This window comes from Trichosurus vulpecula, chromosome 7, assembly GCF_011100635.1.
Source record: "Trichosurus vulpecula isolate mTriVul1 chromosome 7, mTriVul1.pri, whole genome shotgun sequence".
NCBI lineage: Eukaryota > Metazoa > Chordata > Mammalia > Diprotodontia > Phalangeridae > Trichosurus > Trichosurus vulpecula.
Genome location: NC_050579.1, coordinates 252500381 through 252522127, shown reverse-complemented (window position 1 = coordinate 252522127; position 21747 = coordinate 252500381). Strand labels below are relative to the sequence as shown.

Here is a 21747-nt window from a genome sequence, read left to right as displayed (position 1 = left end):
ACACCAAAGACTGCTGAGAAGGTTAGTGGGAAAAGCTGCGGGAGTGGAAGGAGTTCGAGGTTTGGCTTCCAGCCCCGGGGGCAGCGGAGGTGGGGCAGCTACGGCTACTGCTGCTTCCGGCTCCAGGCCCACCTGGTGGGAGGAATTAAGTGGCGGATCAGAGCAGGGGTGCACAGCCTGCCGAAGATCTGAGCCCAGTTCGGGTTGGGGGTCCTTGGGGAAGGAGCAGTGCTGGTGCGGCAGAGCTGGCACCTCCCCCCCCAAACGTGGAACATAGAACTCTGTAGTCTACAAGCAGTCATACCCCACTGAAAAACTCAAAGGTCAAGTTAGTTGGCTGGGATTATGGCCAGGCAGCGAAAACGCACCGAGACTCAGTCTCAGACTCTGCATTCTTTCTTTGCTGACAAAGAAGACCAAAACATACAGACAGAAGAAATTAATAAAGTCAAAGAGCCGACAACAGAAACCTCCAAGAAAAACATGAACTGGTCCCAGGCCATGGAAGAGCTCAAAAAGGATTTGGAAAAGCAAGTTAGAGAAGTAGAGGAAAAATTGGGAAGAGAAATGAGAAGGATGCGAGAAAACCATGAAAAACAAGTCAATGACTTGCTAAAGGAGACCCAAAAAAATACTGAAAAATACACTGAAGAAAACAACACCTTAAAAAACAGATTAACTCAAATGGCAAAAGAGCTCCAAAAAGCCAATGAGGAGAAGAATGCCTTGAAAGGCAGAATTAGCCAAATGGAAAAGGAGGTCCAAAAGACCACTGAAGAAAATACTACTTTAAAAATTAGATTGGAGCAAGTGGAAGCTAGTGACTTTATGAGAAACCAGGATATTATAAAACAGAACCAAAGGAATGAAAAAATGGAAGACAATGTGAAATATCTCCTTGGAAAAACCACTGACCTGGAAAATAGATCCAGGAGAGATAATTTAAAAATAATTGGACTACCTGAAAGCCATGAGCAAAAAAAGAGCCTAGATATCATCTTTCAAGAAATTATCAAGGAAAACTGCCCTGATATTCTAGAGTCACGGGGCAAAATAGAAATTGAAAGAATCCATCGATCGCCTCCTCAAATGGATCCAAAAAAGAAATCTCCTAGGAATATTGTCGCCAAATTCCAGAGCTCCCAGATCAAGGAGAAAATACTGCAAGCAGCCAGAAAGAAACAATTTGAGTATTGTGGAAACCCAATCAGAATAACCCAGGATCTGGCAGCTTCTACATTAAGAGATCGAAGGGCTTGGAATGCGATATTCCGGAGGTCAATGGAGCTAGGATTAAAACCCAGAATCACCTACCCAGCAAAACTGAGTATCATGCTCCAAGGCAAAATATGGATTTTCAATAAAATAGAGGACTTTCAAGCTTTCTCAGTGAAAAGACCAGAACTGAATAGAAAATCTGACTTTCAAACATAAGAATCAAGAGAAGCATGAAAAGGTAATCAAGAAACAGAAATTGCAAGGGACTTACTAAAGTTGAACTGTTTTGTTTACATTCCTACATGGAAAGAGGACATGGATGATTCATGAGACCTCAGTATTAGGGTAGCTGAAGGGAATATGCATATATATATATATATATGTTTATGTATATATATAAGTGAATGTGTATGTATGTATATATCTATGTGTATATATATGTGTGACACAGGGTGAGTTGAAGATGAAGGGAAGATATCTAAAAGAAATAAAATTAAATTAAGGGATGAGAGAGCATCATACTGAGAGAGGGAGATAGGGAGAGATAGAATGGGGTGGATTATCTCACATAAAGGTGGCAAGAGGAAGCAGTTCTGTGGGAGGAGGGGAGAGGGCAGGTGAGGGGGGAATGAGTGAACCTTGCTCTCATCAGATTTGACCTGAGGAGGGAATACCATACATACTCAGTTGTGTATCTTACCCCACAGGAAAGAAGAGGGAGGAAGAAAAAAAAATAAAAGGGGGGGGATGATGGAGGGGAGGGCAGGTGGGGGTGAAGGTAATCAAAAACAAACACTTTGGAAAGGGGACAGGGTCAAGGGAGAAAATTCAATAAAGTGGGATGGGTTGCGAAGGAGCAAAATGTAGTCAGTCTTTCACAACATGAGTATTATGGAAGGGTTATACATAATGATACACATGTGGCCTAGGTTAGATTGCTCGACTTCTTAGGGAGGGTGGGTGGGAAGGGAAGAGGGGAGAGAATTTGGAACTCAAAGTTTTAAAATTAGATGTTCAAAAACAAAAAAAAACGTATTTGCATGCAATTAAAAAATAAGATACACAGGCAATGGGGCGTAGAAATTTATCTTGCCCTACAAGAAAGGAAGGGAAAAGGGGATGAGAGGGGAGGGGGGTGATAGAGGGGAGGGCTGACTGGGGAACAGGGCAACCAGAATATACGCCATCTTGGAGTGGGGGGGAGGGTAGAAATGGGGAGAAAATTTGTAATTCAAACTATTGTGAAAATCAATGCTGAAAACTAAATATGTCAAATAAATAAATTTAAATTAAATTTAAGGTAACCAAAATTACCCATTTCAGCTGGGAGCTAATTTGGCAGAGTAAGCAGTAAATCAACATAACTTACTCATATTCACCTCCACACAACCATAAAATAGCACCCCAAAACAAATTCTGGAATAACAGAACCAGCGAAAAGATGGGGTGAAAAACTTCTTAGGCCAAGAAACTTGAAAGATTGGCAAGAAAGCTCTGTCTCACTTGGGTAGAAGGGGAAAGCAGGCCAGGACAGGAAGCATCCCAACAAGCCAGCAGCAAGTCCCACCTCAGCTCCTGAACTCCAGTGTAGTGGCAAATATGCACATCAGGACCCCCCCACCCCACCCCACATACCTCAGCATAGCCAGGAGAACTGGCAGACTCCAGCTCTGAGAACATTCCATTCCATTTTTCAGCATAGCACTGGGCAAACAGGCAGCTGCCATTGCTAGCCCCCTCCACCTGCTTTAGTGTAGCACCTGGGAAACACAGATACACCCCACCAGCCTTAGCACATACCAGAAACAAGCACTAAACCCCAACTCAGAACCAGGTAAGCTGTGAGACCCTACACCCTCCAGCAGTGCCAGCCAAACCCCACCCTCTCAGTACAGCACCAGAAATGAGGGTCTGCTGTAGGCCTCAGGGCAACATCTGTGAAGCACCATGTAAACAGCCAGGGCGTGCAGCCCCTGGCACAAGAAGGCTGAGACAGTGCTCCTTCCACCTGAGCAGCAGAGCTCAGATTTAAAATAGGAAAAAGACCAAAAGAGATGAGCAAAAAACAACAAAAAAAGAATCTGACCATAGAAAGTTATTGTTGTGACAGCAAAAATCAAGACACAAACTCAGAAGAAGACAACTACGTCAAAACAACTTTGAGCAAAACCCCAAAGAAAAACAGGAAGTGGTCTCAAGAATAGAAAGAACTCATGGAAGAGCTCAAAAAGGAGCTTAAAAAACGATATAAGAGAGGCAGAAGAAAAATTGGAAAAATAAATGGAAGTGATGCAAAAGAATTATGAAAAAAGAGTCAACAGCTTGGAAAAAGAAAACAACTGCTTAAAAAGTAGAATTGGACAAATGGAAAAGGATGTACAAAAGCTAACTGCAAAATGGGCAAGTGGGGGCTAATGACTCTATGAGACATCAAAAATCAATCAAACAAATTCAAAAGAATGAAAAAATAGAAGAAAATGTAAAATACCCCATTGGAAAAATAACTGACCTGGAAAATAGATTTGGGAGAGACAATATCAGAATCATTGGACTACATGAAAGCCATAATCAAAAGGAGGACCTGGACAGCAGCTTTCAAGAAATTATCAGGAAAACTGCCTTGATATCCTGGAACCAGAGGGCAAAATAGGCATTGAAAGAATCCACTGATCACCTTAGGAAAAGGATCCCAAAATAAAAACTCCAAGGAACATTACAGCCACATTTCAGAACTACTAGATGAAGGAAAATATACTGCAAGTGGCCAGAAAGAAACAGTTCAAATATCAGGGAGCCACAATCAGGATTACACAGGACCTAGCAGCTGCAACATTTAAGGATCAGAGGTCATGGAACATGATATTCCAAAAGGTAAAGGAGCTAGGACTACAACCAAGAATCACTTCCCTGGCAAAATTAAGCATAACACTTCAAGGGGGAAAAGTGTCATTTAATGAAATAGAAGGATTTCAAGCTTTCATAAGGAAAATATCAGAACTGAACAAAAAATCTGGTCTCCAATATCAAGACCCAAACAGAGTCCTAAGAAGGGAAAAGGGGAAAAGAAAACATGAGGGATTCTATGGAGCTGAACTGTTTACATCCCTACATGGGAAGATGATACTTGTAATTCTTAAAAATTGTACCTCTAATAGTACAGCTAGAAGTAATATACATAGACATAGGGTACTGGCATAAGGTGAATTTGAGAGAATGACATCAAAAATTAAGGAATGAAAGAGAGGAATACACTAGATGCAGAAGGAAAGGAGAGAATGGGGTAAATTATTTTTCATGAAGAGGTAGAGTAGGGTAAATTCTTTCTCATGAAGAGATGCAAAAAACCTATTATAGTGGAGGGAAACATGGGAGGGTGGGCAATGGACATTGCTTGAACCTGACTCTCATCAATATTGGCCCCAAAAGGGAATAATATACACAGTCAGTTGAGTACAGAAATCTATCTTACCCAACAGGAACGTAGGAGGGGAGGAGATTAAGTAAAGGGGGAAGGGACTGACAGAAGAAAGGGCAGACCAGGGGAGGTAGAAGACAGAAACAAAACACTGGTGAGGAGTGAAAGCATGAAAGGAGAGAGAGGACAAACAGGAGGGAAAATAGGATGGAGTGAAATACTTAGTAATCATAATGGTGAATGTGAATGGGATGAGCTCTCTATTTTATGAATGGAAGCAGAAAGCAGAGTGGATCAAAAAACAGAATCCTACAATATATTGTTTATGCACTTGAAGCAGAGAGACACACACAGAGAAAAGATAAGGGGCTGGAGCAGAATCTATTATGCTTCAGCTAAAGTAAAAAAAAAAAGCAGAAGTAGCAATCCTGACCTCAGAAAAAGCAAAAGCAAAAATAAACCTAATTAGAAGAGATAAGGAAGGAAAGTACATTTTACTAAAAGGTACCATAGGCAATGAAGTAATATCAATATTAAACATATATGTACCAAGTGGTATAGCATCCAAATTATTAAAGGAGATATTAAGCGAGCTACAGGTTCATGACCAAACAAGAGAAAGAGAGCATTACGAAATGTAAAATAGATCATTTTGATTTATATTAAATTTTAAAGTTTTTACACAAATAAAAACAATACAACTAAGATTAGAAGGAAAGCAGAAAGCAGGGTAACAATCTTACTAGCAAGTGTCTCTGTTAAAGGCCCCATTTTTCAAATATATAGAGAACTGAGTCAAATTTATGAGAATATAAGCCATTCCCCAATTGATAAATTGTCAAAGGATATGAACAGGCAGTTTTCAGATGAAGAAATTAAAGTTGTCTATAGGCATATGAAGAAGTGCTCTAAAACACTTGATTGGAGAAATGAACACTAAAACAACTCTGAGGTACCACCTCACACCTATCAGATTGGCTGATATGACAAAAAAGGAAAATAAAAAATGTGGGAGAGGATGTGGAAAAATTGGGACACTAGTGTACTGTTGGTGGAGCTATGAACTGATCCAACTGATCATTCTGGTTTTTTTTTTTTTGGTTTGTTTTTGTGGGGAGAAGGCAGGACAATTGGGGTTAAGTGACTTGCCCAAGGTCACACAGCTAGTGAGTGTGTCAAGTATCTGAGGCTGGATTTGAACTCAGGTCTTCCTGACTCCAGGGCCAGTGCTTTACTCACTGCGCCACCTAACTGTCCCCCAACTGATCATTCTGGAGAGCAATTCGGAACTATGCCCAAAGGGCAACCAAACTGTGTATACCCTTTGACCCAGCAATACTATTACTAGGTCTATATCCCAAAGTGATCAGAAAAAAGGGAAAGAGTCTATATAAACAAAAATATTTTTAGCAGCTCTTTTTGTGGTGGCAAAGAATTGGATATCGAGGGGATGCCCATCAACTGGGGAATGGCTGAACAAGTTGTGGTATATGAATGTAATGGAATACTATTGAACAATAAGTAATGATGAGCAGGATGCTTTCAGAAAAACCTGGAAAGATCTGTATGGGCTGATGCAAAGTGAAATGAGCAGAACCAGGAAAACATTATAAACAGTATCAGCAACACTGTGTGATGATCAACTCTGAGTGATTCGACTCTTAATAACACAATGATCCAAGACAAGTACAAAGGACTCATGAAAGAAAATGCTATTCACATCTGGATAAAGAACTGAAGAACTCTGAATACAGATAGAACCAAACTTTTTTCACTTACTTTATTCTTTCTCATGGTTTTTTTTTCTTTTGGTCTGTTTCTCCTTTCACAACTGTGACTAACATGGAAGTGTTTTATATGATAGCACATGTAGAACTATATCAAATTGCCTACCATTTTCAGAAGAAGGGAGGGAAGAGAAGTAGAGAGAAAAATTTGGAACTCAAAATCTTGTAAAAATGAATGCTCAAAATTGTCTTGACATGCAATTGTAAAAAATAAAATAAAATACTATGAAAAATTATCCATTTTACATCCGTAATGTTCTCTGTCTCTTGTTTGGTCATAAATTCTTCCCTTCTCCATAGATCTGACAAGTAAACTATTTCATGCTGTCCTAATTTGCTCAAACCGTTTATGTTTAAATCATGTACCCATTTTGAACTTATCTTGGTATACAGTGTGAGATATTGGTCTATACCTAGTTTGTGCCAAAATGCTTTCCAGTTTTCCCAGCAGTTTTTGTCAAAGAGTGAGTTCTTGTCCAAAAAGCTTGGATTTTTTGGTTTATCAAACACTAGATTACTAAAGTCCTTAACTACTGTGTGTTGTATACCTAATTTATTCCACTGATCCACCATTCTGTTTCTTAGCCAGTATCAGGCTGTTTTAATGATTACCACTTTGCAATACAGTTTGAGATCTGGTATGACTAAGCTATCTTCTTTCACAATTTTTTCCATTGATTCTCTTGACATTTTTTTATCTTTTGTTCTTCCAGATGAATTTTGTCACTATTTTTTCTAACTCAAAAAACTATTTTTGGTAGTTTGATTGGTATGACACTGAATAAGTAAATTAATTTAGGTAGAATAATTTTTATTACATTGACTCAGACTACCCATGAGCAATTAATATTTTTCTAGTTGTTTAGATCTGACTTTATTTGTGTGAAAACTTTTGTAATTATGTTCTTATAGTCCCTGAATTTTCCTTGGCAAGTAGACTTTCAAGCATTTAAATTATCTACAATTATTTTAAGTGGAATTTATCTTTCTATCTCTTGCAGCTAGACGTTTTTAGTAAAATATAAAAATGCTGATGATTTGTGTGGGTTTATTTTATATCCTGCAACTTTGCTAAAGTTGTTAATTATTTCAACTAGTTTTTTTTAGTTGATTCTCTAGGATTCTCCAAATACACCATCACATCATCTTCAAAGAGGGATAATTACCTATTATAATTCCTTTAATTTCTTTTTCTTTTATTGCTCAAGTTAACAATTCAAGTACAATATTGAATAATAGTGGTGATAATGGGCATCCTTGCTTCATACCTCATCTTATTGGGAAGGTTTCTTTCTTTTCCTCATTACACACAATGCTTGCCGGTAGTTTTAGATAAACATTACTTATTATTTTAAGGAAAGCTCCATTTGTTCATATGCTTTCTAGTACTTTTAATAGGAACAAGTGTTATATTTTTTCAGATGCTTTTTTCTGTATTTATTGAGATGATCATATGGTTTTGTTGTTTTTATTATCAATATGGTCAATTATGCTGACAGTTTTTAAAATATTGAACCAGCCCTGTGTTCTGGTATAAATCTCACCTGGTCAGAATATATGATCTTTATGATATATTGCTGTAATATTCTTGCTAATATTTTATTTAAAATTTCTGCATCAATATTCATAAGGGAAATTGACCCACAGTTTTCTTTCTCTGTTTTGACTCTTCCTGGTTTAGGAATCAGCACCACATTTTGTCACAAAAGGAATATGGTAGGACTCCTTCTTTACCTATTTTTCCAGATAGTTTATGTAGTATTGGAATTAATTGTTTTTTAAATGCTTGGTAGAATTCACTTATCTCATCACCATCTCATCCTGGTGATTTTTTCTTAGGAAGCTCATTCATGGCGTGTTCAAATTTTTCTAAGACAGTGTTATTCATGTATTCTATTTCCTCTCCTGTTAATCTTGGAAATTTATATTTTTGTAAATATTCACCTATTTCACTTAGATTCTTAGGTTTATTAGTATGTAATTGAGCAAAATAACCCTTAATAACTGCTTTACTTTCATCTTCACTGCTGGAGAATTTACCCTTTTCATTTTTGATACTAATTATTTGATTTTCTTCTTTCTTTTTTTAAGTCAATCAATGGTTATCTATTTTATCTATTTTATTGGTGGTTTTTCCCATAAAACCAGCTCCTAGTTTTATTCATTAGTTCAGTAGTTTTCTTACTTTCAATTTCATTAATCTCTCCTTTGATTTTCAGGATTTCCAATTTTGAGCTTAATTAGGGATTTTTAAATTGTTCTTTTTCTAGTTTTTTTTTAGTTGCATGCCCAATTTATTGATCTGCTCTTTCTCTAGTTTATCAATGTAAGCATTTAGAGATATAATTTCCCCCTTAAGTACTGCTTTGGTTGTGTCCCATAATTTTTGGTATATTATCTCATTGTTGTCATTCTATTCAATGAAATTGTTGTTTCTATGATTTGTTCTTTGACCCACTTATTCTATAGGATTAAATTATTTCATTTCCAATAAATTTTCAATCTACGTTCCCATGGCTCTTTATTGAATACATTTTTATCACATTATAATCAGAAAAGGACGCATTTCATATCTCTACTTTTTACATTTGGTTGTGAGGTTTTTATGTTCTAATACGGGGCTGTCCAAAATGTGGCCCACAGGCTGCATGGGGCCCACAGTGTGATTTATGCAGCCCGCCTACAAGCATAGAAATATACACAAATGCTTTAGTGAACGAAGCCGAGCTACCATAGAGCTCTCACTAAAATGGCAAATCAAAATATATTGTCTATTGTTTCAATAAAAACCTAAAGTTGGACAGCCCTGCTCTAATACATGGTCAATTTTTGTGTAGGTACCTTGTACCACCAGGGAGAAAAGTATATTCCTTTCCATTTCCATTCAAAATTCTTCAGAGATCTAACATATCTAACTTTTCTAAAATTCCATTCATCTCCTTAACTTTTTTCTTGTTTATTTTTTGGTTAGATTTATCTAGTTCTGAGAGGGGAAAGTTAAAGTGCCCCCACTAGTACAATTTTACTGTCTATTCCCTTCTGTAATTCATTTAACATTCCCTTTAAGAATTTGGATGCCAAGCCATTTGGCACAAATATATTTATTATTGATATTACTTCACTTTTTGTGCTACTTTTTAGCAAAATGTAGTTTCCCCATTTATCTCTTTTAATTAGATCTAGTTTTGCTTTTGATTTGTCTGCAATCATGATTGCTAATCCTATCTTTTTTTTTTACTTCAGCTGAAGCATTCGGTTCCAGCCACTTACCTTTACTCTGTGTGTGTCTCTCCGCTTCAGGTGGGTTTCTCGTAAACAACATATTGTAGGGTTCTGGTTTTTAATCCACTCTGCTACCTGCTTCCATTTTATGGGAGAGTTTATCCCATTCACGTTTACAGTTGTGGTTACTAATTGTGTGTTTCTCTCCCTCCTGCTTTCCCCCCCTCCCCTGTTTATCCTTTGCTCTCTCTATCCTTTCACCCTGTCCCCACTCAGAAGTGCTTTGCTTCTGACCACACCTCTCCCAATCTGCCCTCCCTTCTATCAGCCTCTTCCATTCTCTTGTGCCCCTCCCTTCTTACTTCCCTGTAGTGTTAAGATAGATTTCTATACCCAACTGAGTGTGTATGTTATTCCTTCTTTGAGCCAATTCTGACAAGAGTAAGAACCAACATTGTCCCATCTTCCTCTCCACTGTTAAAGCTCTTTTGTACCTCTTTTACATGAGATATTTTACCCCATTATATTTTCCCTTTCCTCCTTCTTCCAGTGCATCCCTTTTTCTCACTCTTTAATTTTATTTATTTATTTATTTTTTGGATATCACCCCATCACAATCAACTCACAACCTATAGTTTTTAGGAGTTACAATATCATCTTCCTATGTAGGAATGTAAACAGTTTAACTTTAACCTTATTGAAATCTTTATGAGTTCTCTTTCCTGTTTACCTTTTAATTCTTCTCTTAAGTCTTGTATTTGAAAGTCAGATTTTCTATTCAGCTCTGATCTTTTAATAACTAATGCTTGAAGGATTATACTCAGTTTTGCTGGGTTAAGTGATTTTGGGGTTATCCTAGCTCCTTTGCCCTCCAGAATATCATATTCCTACCCCTCTGAACCTTTACTATAGAAGTTGCTAAATTTTGTGTTATCCTGACTATGGCTCCAGGATATCTGAATTGTTTCTTTCTGGCTGCTTGCAGTATTTTCTCTTTCACCTGGAAGCTCTGAAATTTGGGTATAATATTTCTAGAAATTTTCATTTTGGGATCTCTTTCAAGAGGTGATTGGTGGATTCTTACAATTTCTATTTTATCCTTTGGTTCTAAGAAATCAAGGCAGTTTTCCTTGATAATTTCTTGAAGCATGATGTCTAGGCTCTTTTTTTCCATTAATAGTATTTTATTTTTCCCAATTACATGTAAAGATAATTTCCAATATCATTTTAAAAATTTTGAGCTCCAAATTTTTCTCTCTTTGTAACGGCAAGCAAAGTGGGACTTTTCACTGCTTTTTTCTTTTGGAGTGCTTCTCAACACTAAGGTAATCAAGTGCCTTTGATTGAGCCTTGCTTTTGATTGAATCAAGAGTCTTTGATGACCCGCTTAAGTCACAAAAAAGCCTAAGTCACATGAGTTTGAGTCACATGATTGTGATGCTCTCTGTGGGCTGACCCTGAAGAACCTGAAGAAGTGTGTATATACTCTGAGGTTAGCATTTTGCTTTGGGAGCTCACTCATTGGAAGAGTGTTCATGTGATTTGGCCAGATGAGACTCTGGTTAGCCGTTAAGGAGCCCCCTGGCTTTGAAAACCCAGATGTTGGTGCTTCTCTCTCTGGTAAGTATGTATGTATTGCTATGCACAGTTAGAAGCCCTGTCTACTGATTTGCGTTATTTGCTCTGTTTATATAATTTCTGCTTGTAATTTCTGTTTGCGTTTTCTCTGAAGTTCAGGGTACAGACTTTTCCCCCTGAACTAAGTGAATGATATATGTTTGTTTAATTAAAGTGAGATTGTAAACTCCTTAAAGTTGCTTTCCTTAAAAAATCAGATCAAAGAACTTGTGCTAGCAGCCTTCCTGTGTGCTGGTGTTATTGGCCTTACACCTCCACAACAGCTGCAAGCAGCATTGTTGTTACACTCTTCTTCCCTTCCCTCCCTTCTCCCTAAGACAGCAAGTAATCTGAAATAGGCTATACATATACAATCTTGTTAAACATATTTCCACATTAGTCATGTTGTGAAAGAAGAATAAGAGCAAAAGGGAAAAACCACAAGAAAGAAAATTAAAAAAAACAAAAAAAGGTGAAAATAGTATGCTTCAATCTGCATTCGGACTTGATGGTTCTTTCTCTGGATGTCTCACAAGTCTTTTGGAATTGTCCTGGATCATTGTATTGTTGAGAAGAGCTAAGTCTATCATTGTTAATCATCACACAATGTTGCTGATGCTGTGTACAATGTTCTCCTGGTTCTGCTCACTTAACTCAGCATCCAGTTTTTCTGAAATCTGCCTACTCATCATTTCTTATAGAACAATAGTCTTCCATTACATTCATATACCACAACTTGTTCAGCCACTCTCTAGTTCATGGGCACCCCCTCAATATCCACTTCTTTGCCACCAAAAAAAGTAGGCTTTTTTTATGATGGCTTTCAGGTAATCCAATAATTCTTAAATTATCTCTCCTCAATCTACAATCTACTTTCCAGGTCAGTTGTTTTTCCAATGAGATATTTAATGTTTTCCTCTATTTTTTTTCATTTTTTATTTTGTTTTATTGTTTCTTGATGTCACATGGAGTCATGAACTTCAACTTGCTCAGTTCTAATTTTCATTTGTCAATTAGGGTTCAGTGACTTGCCCAGGGTCACATAGGTAGTAAGTATTAGAGGCTGGATTTGGAACTCAGGTCCTCCAGACTCTAGGGCCAGTACTCTATCCATTGCACCTCCTAGGTGCCCCTCTCAATCCTAATTTTTAAGGAATTATTTTTCTTTGGTGAGCTTTTGTACATCTTTTTCCATTTGTCCAATTCTGCTTTTTAAGCAGGTCTCTTCTGTAGATTTTGTGCCTCTTTTACCATTTGGCCTATTCTATTTTTTAAGACGTTCTTTTCTGGGGGTGGAGTCAAGATGGCAGCTGGAAAGCAGGGACTTCTGTGAGCTCCCCACTAAGTCCCTCCAAAAACCTATAAAAAGTGGCTCTGAACAAATTCTAGAATGGCAGAACCCACAAAATAGCAGAAGGAAGCAGCCCAGGACAGCCTGGATGGTCACTGGGTGAGGTCTATCACGCACGGAGCTGGGAGCAGAGGGGAGCAGAGGGGAGTGGAGCCCGGCGTGGGTGGCAGCAGGACCTACCAGACTGGGAGCCGGGCAGATCAGGCCCTAGCGCCCTGAATCAGTGAGCTGTGGCAGTTACCAGACTTCTCAACCCACAAACACCAAAGATAACAGAGAAGGTTAGTGGGAAAAGCTGTAGGGAGTGAAAGGAGTTCGCAGTTCGGCCACCACCCCAGGGGCAGCAGAGGTGGTGCAGCTACAGAACTACAGCTGCAGTTGCTTCCAGCCCCAGGCCCACCTGGTGGGAGGAATTAAGTGGCAGATCAGAGCAGAAGCGCAGAGCCTGCTTAATATTTGCATCAGGTCTGGGTTGGCGGTTCTTGGGGAAGGAGGAGTGCTGGGGTAGCAGAGCTGGCTGTATAGAAATAGCTCTGAAAACAACAGTGCATCCCCTCAAACGTGGAACAAAGTACTCTTTACTCTACAAGTAGTCATACCCTGCTGGAAAAACTCAAGGGTCAAGTAAGTTGGCTGGGATTATGGCCAGGCAGCGAAAATGCACTCAGATTCAGTCTCAGACTTTGGAATATTTCTTTGGTGACAAAGAAAACCAAAACATGCAACCAGAAGAAGTCAACAAAGTCAAAGAGCCTACATCAAAAGCCTCCAAGAAAAACATGAACTGGTCTCAGGCCATGGAAGAGCTCAAAAAGGATTTGGAAAAGCAAGTTAGAGAAGTAGAGGAAAAATTGGGAAGAGAAATGAGAAGGACGTGAGATAACCATGAAAAACAAGGCAATGACTTGCTAAAGGAGACCCAAAAAAATACAGAAAAAAATACTGAAGAAAGCAACACCTTAAAAAATAGACCAACTCAAATGGCAAAAGAGTTCCAAAAAGCCAATGAGGAGAAGAATGGCTTGAAAGGCAGAATTAGCCAAATGGAAAAGGAGGTCCAAAAGACCACTGAAGAAAATACTACCTTAAAAATTAGACTGGAGCAAGTGGAAGCTAGTGACTTTATGAGATATAAAACAGAACCAAAGGAATGAAAAGTGGAAGACAATGTGAAATATCTCCTTGGAAAAACCACTGACCTGGAAAATAGATCCAGGAGAGATAATTTAAAAATTATTGGACTACCTGAAAGCCATGATCAAAAAAAGAGCCTAGATATCATCTTTCAAGAAATTATCAAGGAGAACTGCCCTGATATTCTAGAGCCACAGGGCAAAATAGAAATTGAAAGAATCCACAGATCGCCTCCTCAAATAGATCCCAAAAAGAAATCTTCTAGGAATATTGTTGCCAAATTCCAGAGCTCCCAGATCAAGGAGAAAATACTGTAAGCAGCCAGAAAGAAACAATTTGAGTATTGTGGAAACATAATCAGAATAATACAAGATCTAGCAGCTTCTACACTGAGACATCGAAGGGCTTGGAATACGATATTCCAGAGGTCAATGGAGCTAGGATTAAAACCAAGAATCACCTACCCAGCAAAACTGAGTATCATGCTCCAAGGCAAAATTTGGATTTTCAATAAAATAGAGGACTTTCAAGCTTCCTCAGTGAAAAGACCAGAACTGAATAGAAAATTTGACTTTCAAACACAAGAATCAAGAGAATCATGAAAAGGTAATCAAGAAAAAGCACAAGAAAAAGAAATTGCAAGGGATTTACTAAAGTTGAACTGTTTTGTTTACATTCCTACATGGAAAGATGATGTGTATGATTCATGAGACCTCAGTAATAGGGTAGCTGAAGGGAATATACATATATATATATGTGTATGTATATATATATGTGTGTGTGTATGTATATATATGTATGTATGTGTATATATACATAGACAGAGGGCATAGGGTGAGTTGAATATGAAGGGATGATATCTAAAAAAATAAAATCAAATTAAGGGATGAGAAAGGAATATATTGAGAGAGGGAGAAAGGGAGAGATAGAATGGGTTAAATTATCTTGCATAAAAGTGGCAAGAAAAAGCAGTTCTGTAGGAAGGGAAGAGGAGGCAGGTGAGGGGGAGTGAGTGAATCTTGTTCTCACAGGATTTGACCCAAGGAGGGAATACCATAGACACTCAATTGGGTATCTTACCCCACAGGAAAGAAGGAGGAAGAAGATAAAAAAAGGGGAGATGATAGAAGGGAGGGCAGATGGGAGGAGGAAGTAATCAAAAACAAACACTTTCGAAAAGGGATAGAGTCAAAGGAGAAAATTCAGTAAAGGGGGAGAGGTTAGGAAGGAGCAAAATAGAGTTAGTATTTCACAACATGAGTATTGTGGAAGGATTTTACATAATGATACACATGTGGCCTATGTTGAATTGCTTGCCTTCTTAGGGAGGGTGGGTGGGAAGGGAAGAGGGGAGAGAATCTGGAACTCAAAGTTTTCAAAAGAGATGTTCAAAAACAAAAAAAAAAGTTTTTGCATGCAACTAGGAAATAAGATACACAGGCAATGGAGCGTAGAAATTTATCTTGCCCTATGAGAAAGGAAGGGAAAAGGGGATGGGAGGGAAGTGGGGTGACAGAAGGGAGGGCTGACTGGGGAACAGGGCAACCAGAATATACGCCATCTTGGAGTGGGGGGGAGGGTAGAAATGGGGAGAAAATTTGTAATTCAAACTCTTGTGAAAATCAATGCTGAAAACTAAATATATTAAATAAATAAATAAAAAAGATGTTCTTTTCTTCAGTATTTTTGTGCCTCTTTTACCAAACTGTTGACTCTTTTTTTCATGATTTCCTTATATCACTCTCATTTCTTTTTCCAATTTTTCCTTTTTCTCTCTTATTTGATTTTAAAATTCTTTTGGCACTTTTCCAGAGCCTGAGACTAATTCACATTTTTATTTGAGGGTATGGATGTAGCTGTTTTGACTTTGTCTTCTTCTGAATTTTTGTTTTGATTTTCCCTATCATCATAGTAACTTTCTTACGGTCAGTTTCTTTTGTTGTTGTTGTTGTTTGCTGATTTTTCCAGCCTATTTCTTGATTTTTTACTTTATGTTAAAGTTTCTCTCTGCTCCTGGGGAGGAGGAAGTATTGTTCCAAGCATCAGGTTTTTTTGTGTGCTTTTTCAGAGCTAGCTGTGGGGAACAGTAAGTTTTCAGTTTTTTCAGGGTGGTATGATCTAAAGAGAGATGTGGTCACTGCTCTGTTTGCCAGTGCTCTGATCTGTGAGTGAGCATAAGCACTCTTTTCTGCCCCAGAACTATGATAAAGATCCCTGCTCCTGCTAGCTCCTCACCCTGGGACTGTGACCCAGAACTGCATATGGGCAATGCAACAGAGTCCTGCTCCCAGTGCCAGCAGTGTCCCCCGTAATCTCTTTTTGATCATTTGTCCAACTACCTTACCCTCTGTGGGCTGAGAGCTCCTGAAGCCACTGCTGCTGATTCAGTCACCCCCAAGGGCTGCTGCTGGCTTTGTGCTGTCTGTGCTGGACTGTGCTCCACTATTATTCCAGTGAGACAGACTTTTCCTGCTAACCTTCTAAGTTGTCTTTCTAGAGTTCATTTTGAGGTATCATTTTAATATTGTTTGGAGGAGAATTTGGGGGAGCTCAGCCGAGTCTCTGTCTTTACTCTGACATTTTAGTGCTGCCCTTGGTTTTCATCATTTTTTTAAAATTGTAGTATAACAAATCTAGAACCTGAAGGAACTTGAGATTCCATCTAGTCCAACCACGTCATTTTACAGATAAGGAAACTGAGACCCAGGGCAGATAAGTGACAATGTCATATAGGCAACAAGCATTAGAGTAGGATTTGAATCCAAGGCCTCTGACTCAAGAACCAGTGCCCTTTCCCACTTTTCCTCCTCTCCCCCATTTCAAAATAGGCCCAGCCCAGAACAAGTGGTCTAGCGATACTGTATTGGAACAGAAATATTCATTGGGGTTAGTGGGTAATGCAAAGGAAGTTGAACCCAAATTGGATTTAATGCGTCTGACGGATGTCTCTAGAGATGGTGCTTGCCTGCCATGAGGTGGCCTCTACCCTTGATAAAATAGACAATAAATTGCCTGTGGCCATTCAGCAAGGCAAGGAGAGTCTGATGTATGTTTTATATCTGTAACAGCTGTACCTTGAAGACAATTGTGATAAACTCTCTTTTCAGCTCGCTAGCTATGTTCCTGGCTTTCTATCCTGATAATTTAAGCCTCCTCCAAGTTCTCCTCAGAACTCAGTTTACCTTCTAAGCCACTAAGTGGGACTGAATTTTGAGGGATTGAAAAGAATTCTCCCCTCCCTCACCAGTGGAAAGGGACAAATGCAGAAGAAAGAGATGTATCCTGCCCTGATAGAGACCTGATGTCTTTGTTTTGCTACTAGTCATCAGCTAATTACTTCCAGGGAAATATATGGAAAGACCACTTTAAGGAAGACATAATTGTGTGTGAATGGGGAAAAGAATTGTTTGGTTTTTAATTTTTTTTTTTAAAATAGCAAGGAGGCCTCAGTCCTATAATTGTATTGGATATAGCCAGTTAGTTGAGAGATGTCATGAAGGATTCTAAGAGAGAAAAATATAAATCTAGGCAGATTCCTGGAATTTTAGGATCATTTAACAACTGTGCTGATGGGACTATTTGAATTTTGTTTTATTTTGAAATTTGAGAGACCAACCAGACACATAGGTTTCATCATGATTCTTTGGTGTAATCCACTCGGGGAGGCTCTTAAAAGAACTATACTTAATTCTCCCCAGCAGCCCAGAGACATTTCTGGAATTGGGGAGATGAACAAATATGCCAATTATAACCATATTAACTAGCTGAGGATAGGCAGAGGTGCTGTATCAATTTCAAAAGTTTCTACTCTTCCCCCACCCCAAACTTTGAACTATAACTGTCTCTGCCCTGGAAGAAATGGTTATTGCTTTTATGTGGCAAATAGGGCACATAGAAAGGCCTAGAGGAGTCCCCAGCAAAAAGCAACAAAGGTCGATTTTGTTTTGCTCTCTACATGAGTGGATGACCCTGAGCTAGACACTTCCAGTTTTAGTGGCAGCCTTGTAATTTTGAGATGTCAGTAGCTCCTTTCTTACATTGGAGAGGTTGACCACTGAAAGGAAGGAGAACCCAAGCTTTCGAATGATCATCAAGAATCTTCGGAATTTCCTGAGCCATGTGGCAGTTCCTGACCTCATCCACCATGTTGGGTCAGCTTGGGGGCAGTCGCCCCAACATCCAAAAGCACAGCCAAGCACAGGAGGGCAGTAGTAGTGAAGGTGGGGCAGCAAGCACCAGTGACTGGGGTGGCGGGGTTGGGGGGGGCAGTGGGGAAAGAGGGCAGAGACTTGGATCCCAGCAGTGGAACAGATAAAAGAATTAACTCCTAGTGGGAATAGCAGCCCAGCCGGCATTAGAGTTGACAAAAGGTAACGCTACTCAAGCTCCTGTTTCCTATAGTATAGAATGAATTGGCCCTTCCACATTGCTGCTTTCCCCAGGGAGAATTTAAAGGTACTAGGGTTGGCATTATTAGGAGGCAACAAAAGGGTCTGGTCAGTCCTCACAGAAAAAAAAATCAGTCTCTCAGAGGTCTCTCATGAGTCGAAGATTCTGTGTTCTATCTCTCTCTACACCCTACACCCCACCACCATGTGATTCCCAGGGAGAAGATGTTCTTGGTTGATGAGCTCAGGAACTAAGTGGCTACTGGTATAAGGCATTTCTCCCTGATTCAGGATGAGGATTGCTGACTGTGTAGCAAGTGTCATTATCTTTATTGTAGCCCTGATGTTCCTGGTACTGCTCTGACTTTTTTACATTGAGAGACCTACTGTGATCTATAAACTTTAGTGCAGCCTATAGCAGACTTCTTGAATCACTGAGGTGAGGGTTAGCCGTCTGAAGTCACGTGATAGATGGGATGATAGAGAGGTCACAAGGAAGTCTAGCTTTCTTCTATACACCATAAAAATAGCAATAGAAATACCAGAAGGGGAGCAAAATTACTTTAAATCCTTAAAAGGGGAAAAAAAAGATCTTAAGGCTCTCACCATTAAGGGGTTGAATGTAGTAGGAGCAATATCTTAACCTCTTCTCCAAAGCAAATTAGGCTAGTTTTTCCTTAAAATGTGTTTAAACCATTCTTATTTAATTGGCTCAAGAGACTAAAGGTTCAAAGTATTCTTGCTTTTTTGCTTGCTTTTGGAGGGGGGAAGACAGGGCAATTGGGGTTAAGTGACTTGCCCAAGGTCACACAGCTAGTAAGTATGTCAAGTGTCTGAGGCCGAATTTGAACTCAGGTCCTCCTGACTCCTGGGCCAGTGCTGTACTCTAAAGGCTCAAAGCATTGACATCACATCCTGGTTGTGGTCATTCAGTCATTTTTCAATCATGCCAGACTCTTCGCGACACCGTTTGGGGTTTGCATAGCAAAGATGCTGGAGTTTACCATTTCCTTTTCTGGCTCATTTTAAAGATGAGGAAACTGAGGCAAGTGGAATTAAAAGACTTGCCCAGGGCCATGCATCTAGCAAATGTCCGAGGTCAGATCTGAACTCATGAAGATAAATTTATCCACTGCTTCACTTAACTGCACCCCACCCCCCCAATATCCTGGTTGCCTGACAATAAACTTGACAACAGCCAGGAGATGCTCCAGGCATTTTCTGGTGCTTGATGAGCCATGATAGACAACTAAAGCAAGAAAGCGTCACTCAGGTGAATCAACTTGAAATGTCCTCAGTGTGTCTATCTTTGTTGAATGTTCTTCTCCTTCCATGGCTCAATAAATCTCCTGTTGTCTATTGAATGAGTATCTTATTTTGTTCCAATACTGATCCTAAACTACTGAAGGACTGACCTCAGTTAGGCCCAGTTCAAACCCTTGGTACATTTTTCTTCTGTCATTTTTGTTTTGGTTTCTTTTAATCTAGAAAATTATTTTCATTGCGTTGAATTTTTTTTTTTTTGCTTTGCTCATTTATTCAAATGTTTTTCAGCCCTATTATTTTTCTTTTAAGGATTTAAAGTAATTTTACTCCCTTTCTTGTGCTATTTTTGAGGTAGATAGTAGAGAGCTAGAATTCCTTGTGACACCTCATTCTTCTGCCATCCCGCGACCTTCCCCTCATCAGTTCCAATCAACAAATATTCCTTAACTGTTGTGGAATAAAACTGGTCCCATCATATGAATAATAGTTCCCATTGCAGGTTCCTTTCTATAACTTCTAGTGGATTGGGACATAGATACAGATGATTCTCCTCCTGGTATTTGGAGACTAAAATAAAACCAATGAAAAAGACAATAGCTCTAAGGTGGCTTTACTGGTCAAATGTGGACATATGAAAATATAGAGGCAGTTACCTTGTAATTTGTTCTTATTTCACTTTTTTTTCTTATCACCTTCTCTAAACAGGTGCCAATAGGGAACAGTTATTAACCCAACTGTGACATTCCAAATATGAACCTATTTACTATTTCCTTCCTCTACCCACCCAATGAAACTCCTCCACACACAACTGCCACCCCACCCCCCCCAAAAAAACCCCACAACTCTGCCCAAATTGAATGACTCCAGTTGTGGCAGAACCATTAGAGAAACTGAAGATTCTGGAAGATCCAAGATTCAAATTCAAATTCAAGAAAATTGAAAGAGAGTAAGAATTAGAGTTAAGAGCCTTGGATCCAGGAATCTTGTCTCTTGGGGAAAAGATTGGTTTATTTTATACGAATCCGAGATGGGTAACTGAGCTTTGGCATATTTGGGTAGGGTGGCCTCTCTCGCTTTGATTCCACATTGGTAGAGAGACGACGGCTGTAGGAAATGACCTTACTCTGCATCTGATTTCTGTATACTATGTGAGCATACTTGATCACAAAAAACATCCAGAACCCATGCATGAAAATACAGGAGATGAGGCCAAACCAGCGCAAAAACCTCACTTCTCTAGGGATCACATAGCGAGTACTGTTGGTCAGGGACTGCAGCAGAGTGTTGACAGCTTCATAGAAGATAATCCAAATGACATAGATCACCATCCCTTGGTAGACTTTGGCATATACCGAATACAAGAGTAAACAGCTGATGAGAATGGTGACTATGGACAAGCAAAAGGTGATACTATAGCTCCAACAGATGATATAGTCATTCACAGTCTCCCCTAGCTTATTTTCAGTGGAACAGTTGGGATTTCTCATGTACTTCTCTTCAAACACAACATACATGGCGGTGACAAAGATGGTGAAGACACCAGAGAGAAAAGTGCCTAGCTGGGCATTTAGTCCAAACCAGTTCTGCTTTTCCATACTAAAGCCTTCTACAAAAGATGTTAGACAGAGCCTTGTGCCAGGAATGTCTCACTTCCCAAACCCAAACTTGAGGCAGGCTGTCAATTGTCCTCTTTCCTTTGCTACAACACCATGTCAAATCTTTCTGTCCCAGTTATCTCTAAACCTGTCCTTGTTGCTGTCCAGCCTGATGCTGGCAGTTGGGGATGGTTGAGAACAGAATTCAGAACTTTCTCTTGCATCCCTCTTCTTTCCTTCTCCTTGATTCCCTCTTTCCAGCTTTCTGTTTATTCTCCAGTAGAATGTAAACTTCTTGAGCAATGTAAGCAAATGCCTTTGCACTCCCAAAACCTAGCACACTACCTGGCCCATAGTGAGCGCTTTTAAAATACTTACTGAATTTAATTGACAAGGTCATAGATCTAGAATTAGAAGGTACTTCTGTGGTCACCTATTCCAATTCCTTTGTTTTTACAGAAGAGGCAACTGAGATCCAAGGAAATAAAGTGAATTGAATTGTATCTTCTTGTTGCTCTCCACATATGTGTCTTTCTGTCCATTAAGTTCTCTACGCCACCTTTCCGATGTGAGTTCTCCTACCTCTGAACTTCTCCTCTAGCAATTATTGTCTGAATAATCCATTTGATATTAAATCATGGAATGCTCCATTTAATTGTCTTCTACTGTCCTCCTGAAGATTATTTAAATCTTTTTACACGTTTATATCCTTTCTCTCCACCTAGATTGGAAACATCTTGAGGTGAGGGACCTT

General features: G+C 39.1%; 1 protein-coding gene across 1 annotated transcript; it reads right to left on the bottom strand.

The window, feature by feature from the left end:
- Positions 1-20405: 20405 nt before the first annotated feature.
- Positions 20406-20993, bottom strand: LOC118857893 (transmembrane protein 217-like). Its single transcript, XM_036768368.1, has one exon. It carries the CDS (start codon positions 20991-20993, stop codon positions 20406-20408), a length of 588 nt encoding a protein of 195 aa, XP_036624263.1.
- Between the last annotated feature and the right edge of the window lie 754 nt (positions 20994-21747).

What these genes read in the sequence shown, in the direction of transcription:
- LOC118857893 (XM_036768368.1), bottom strand. Translation starts at nt 20,993, where the DNA reads ATGGAAAAGCAGAACTGGTTTGGACTAAATGCCCAGCTAGGCACTTTT.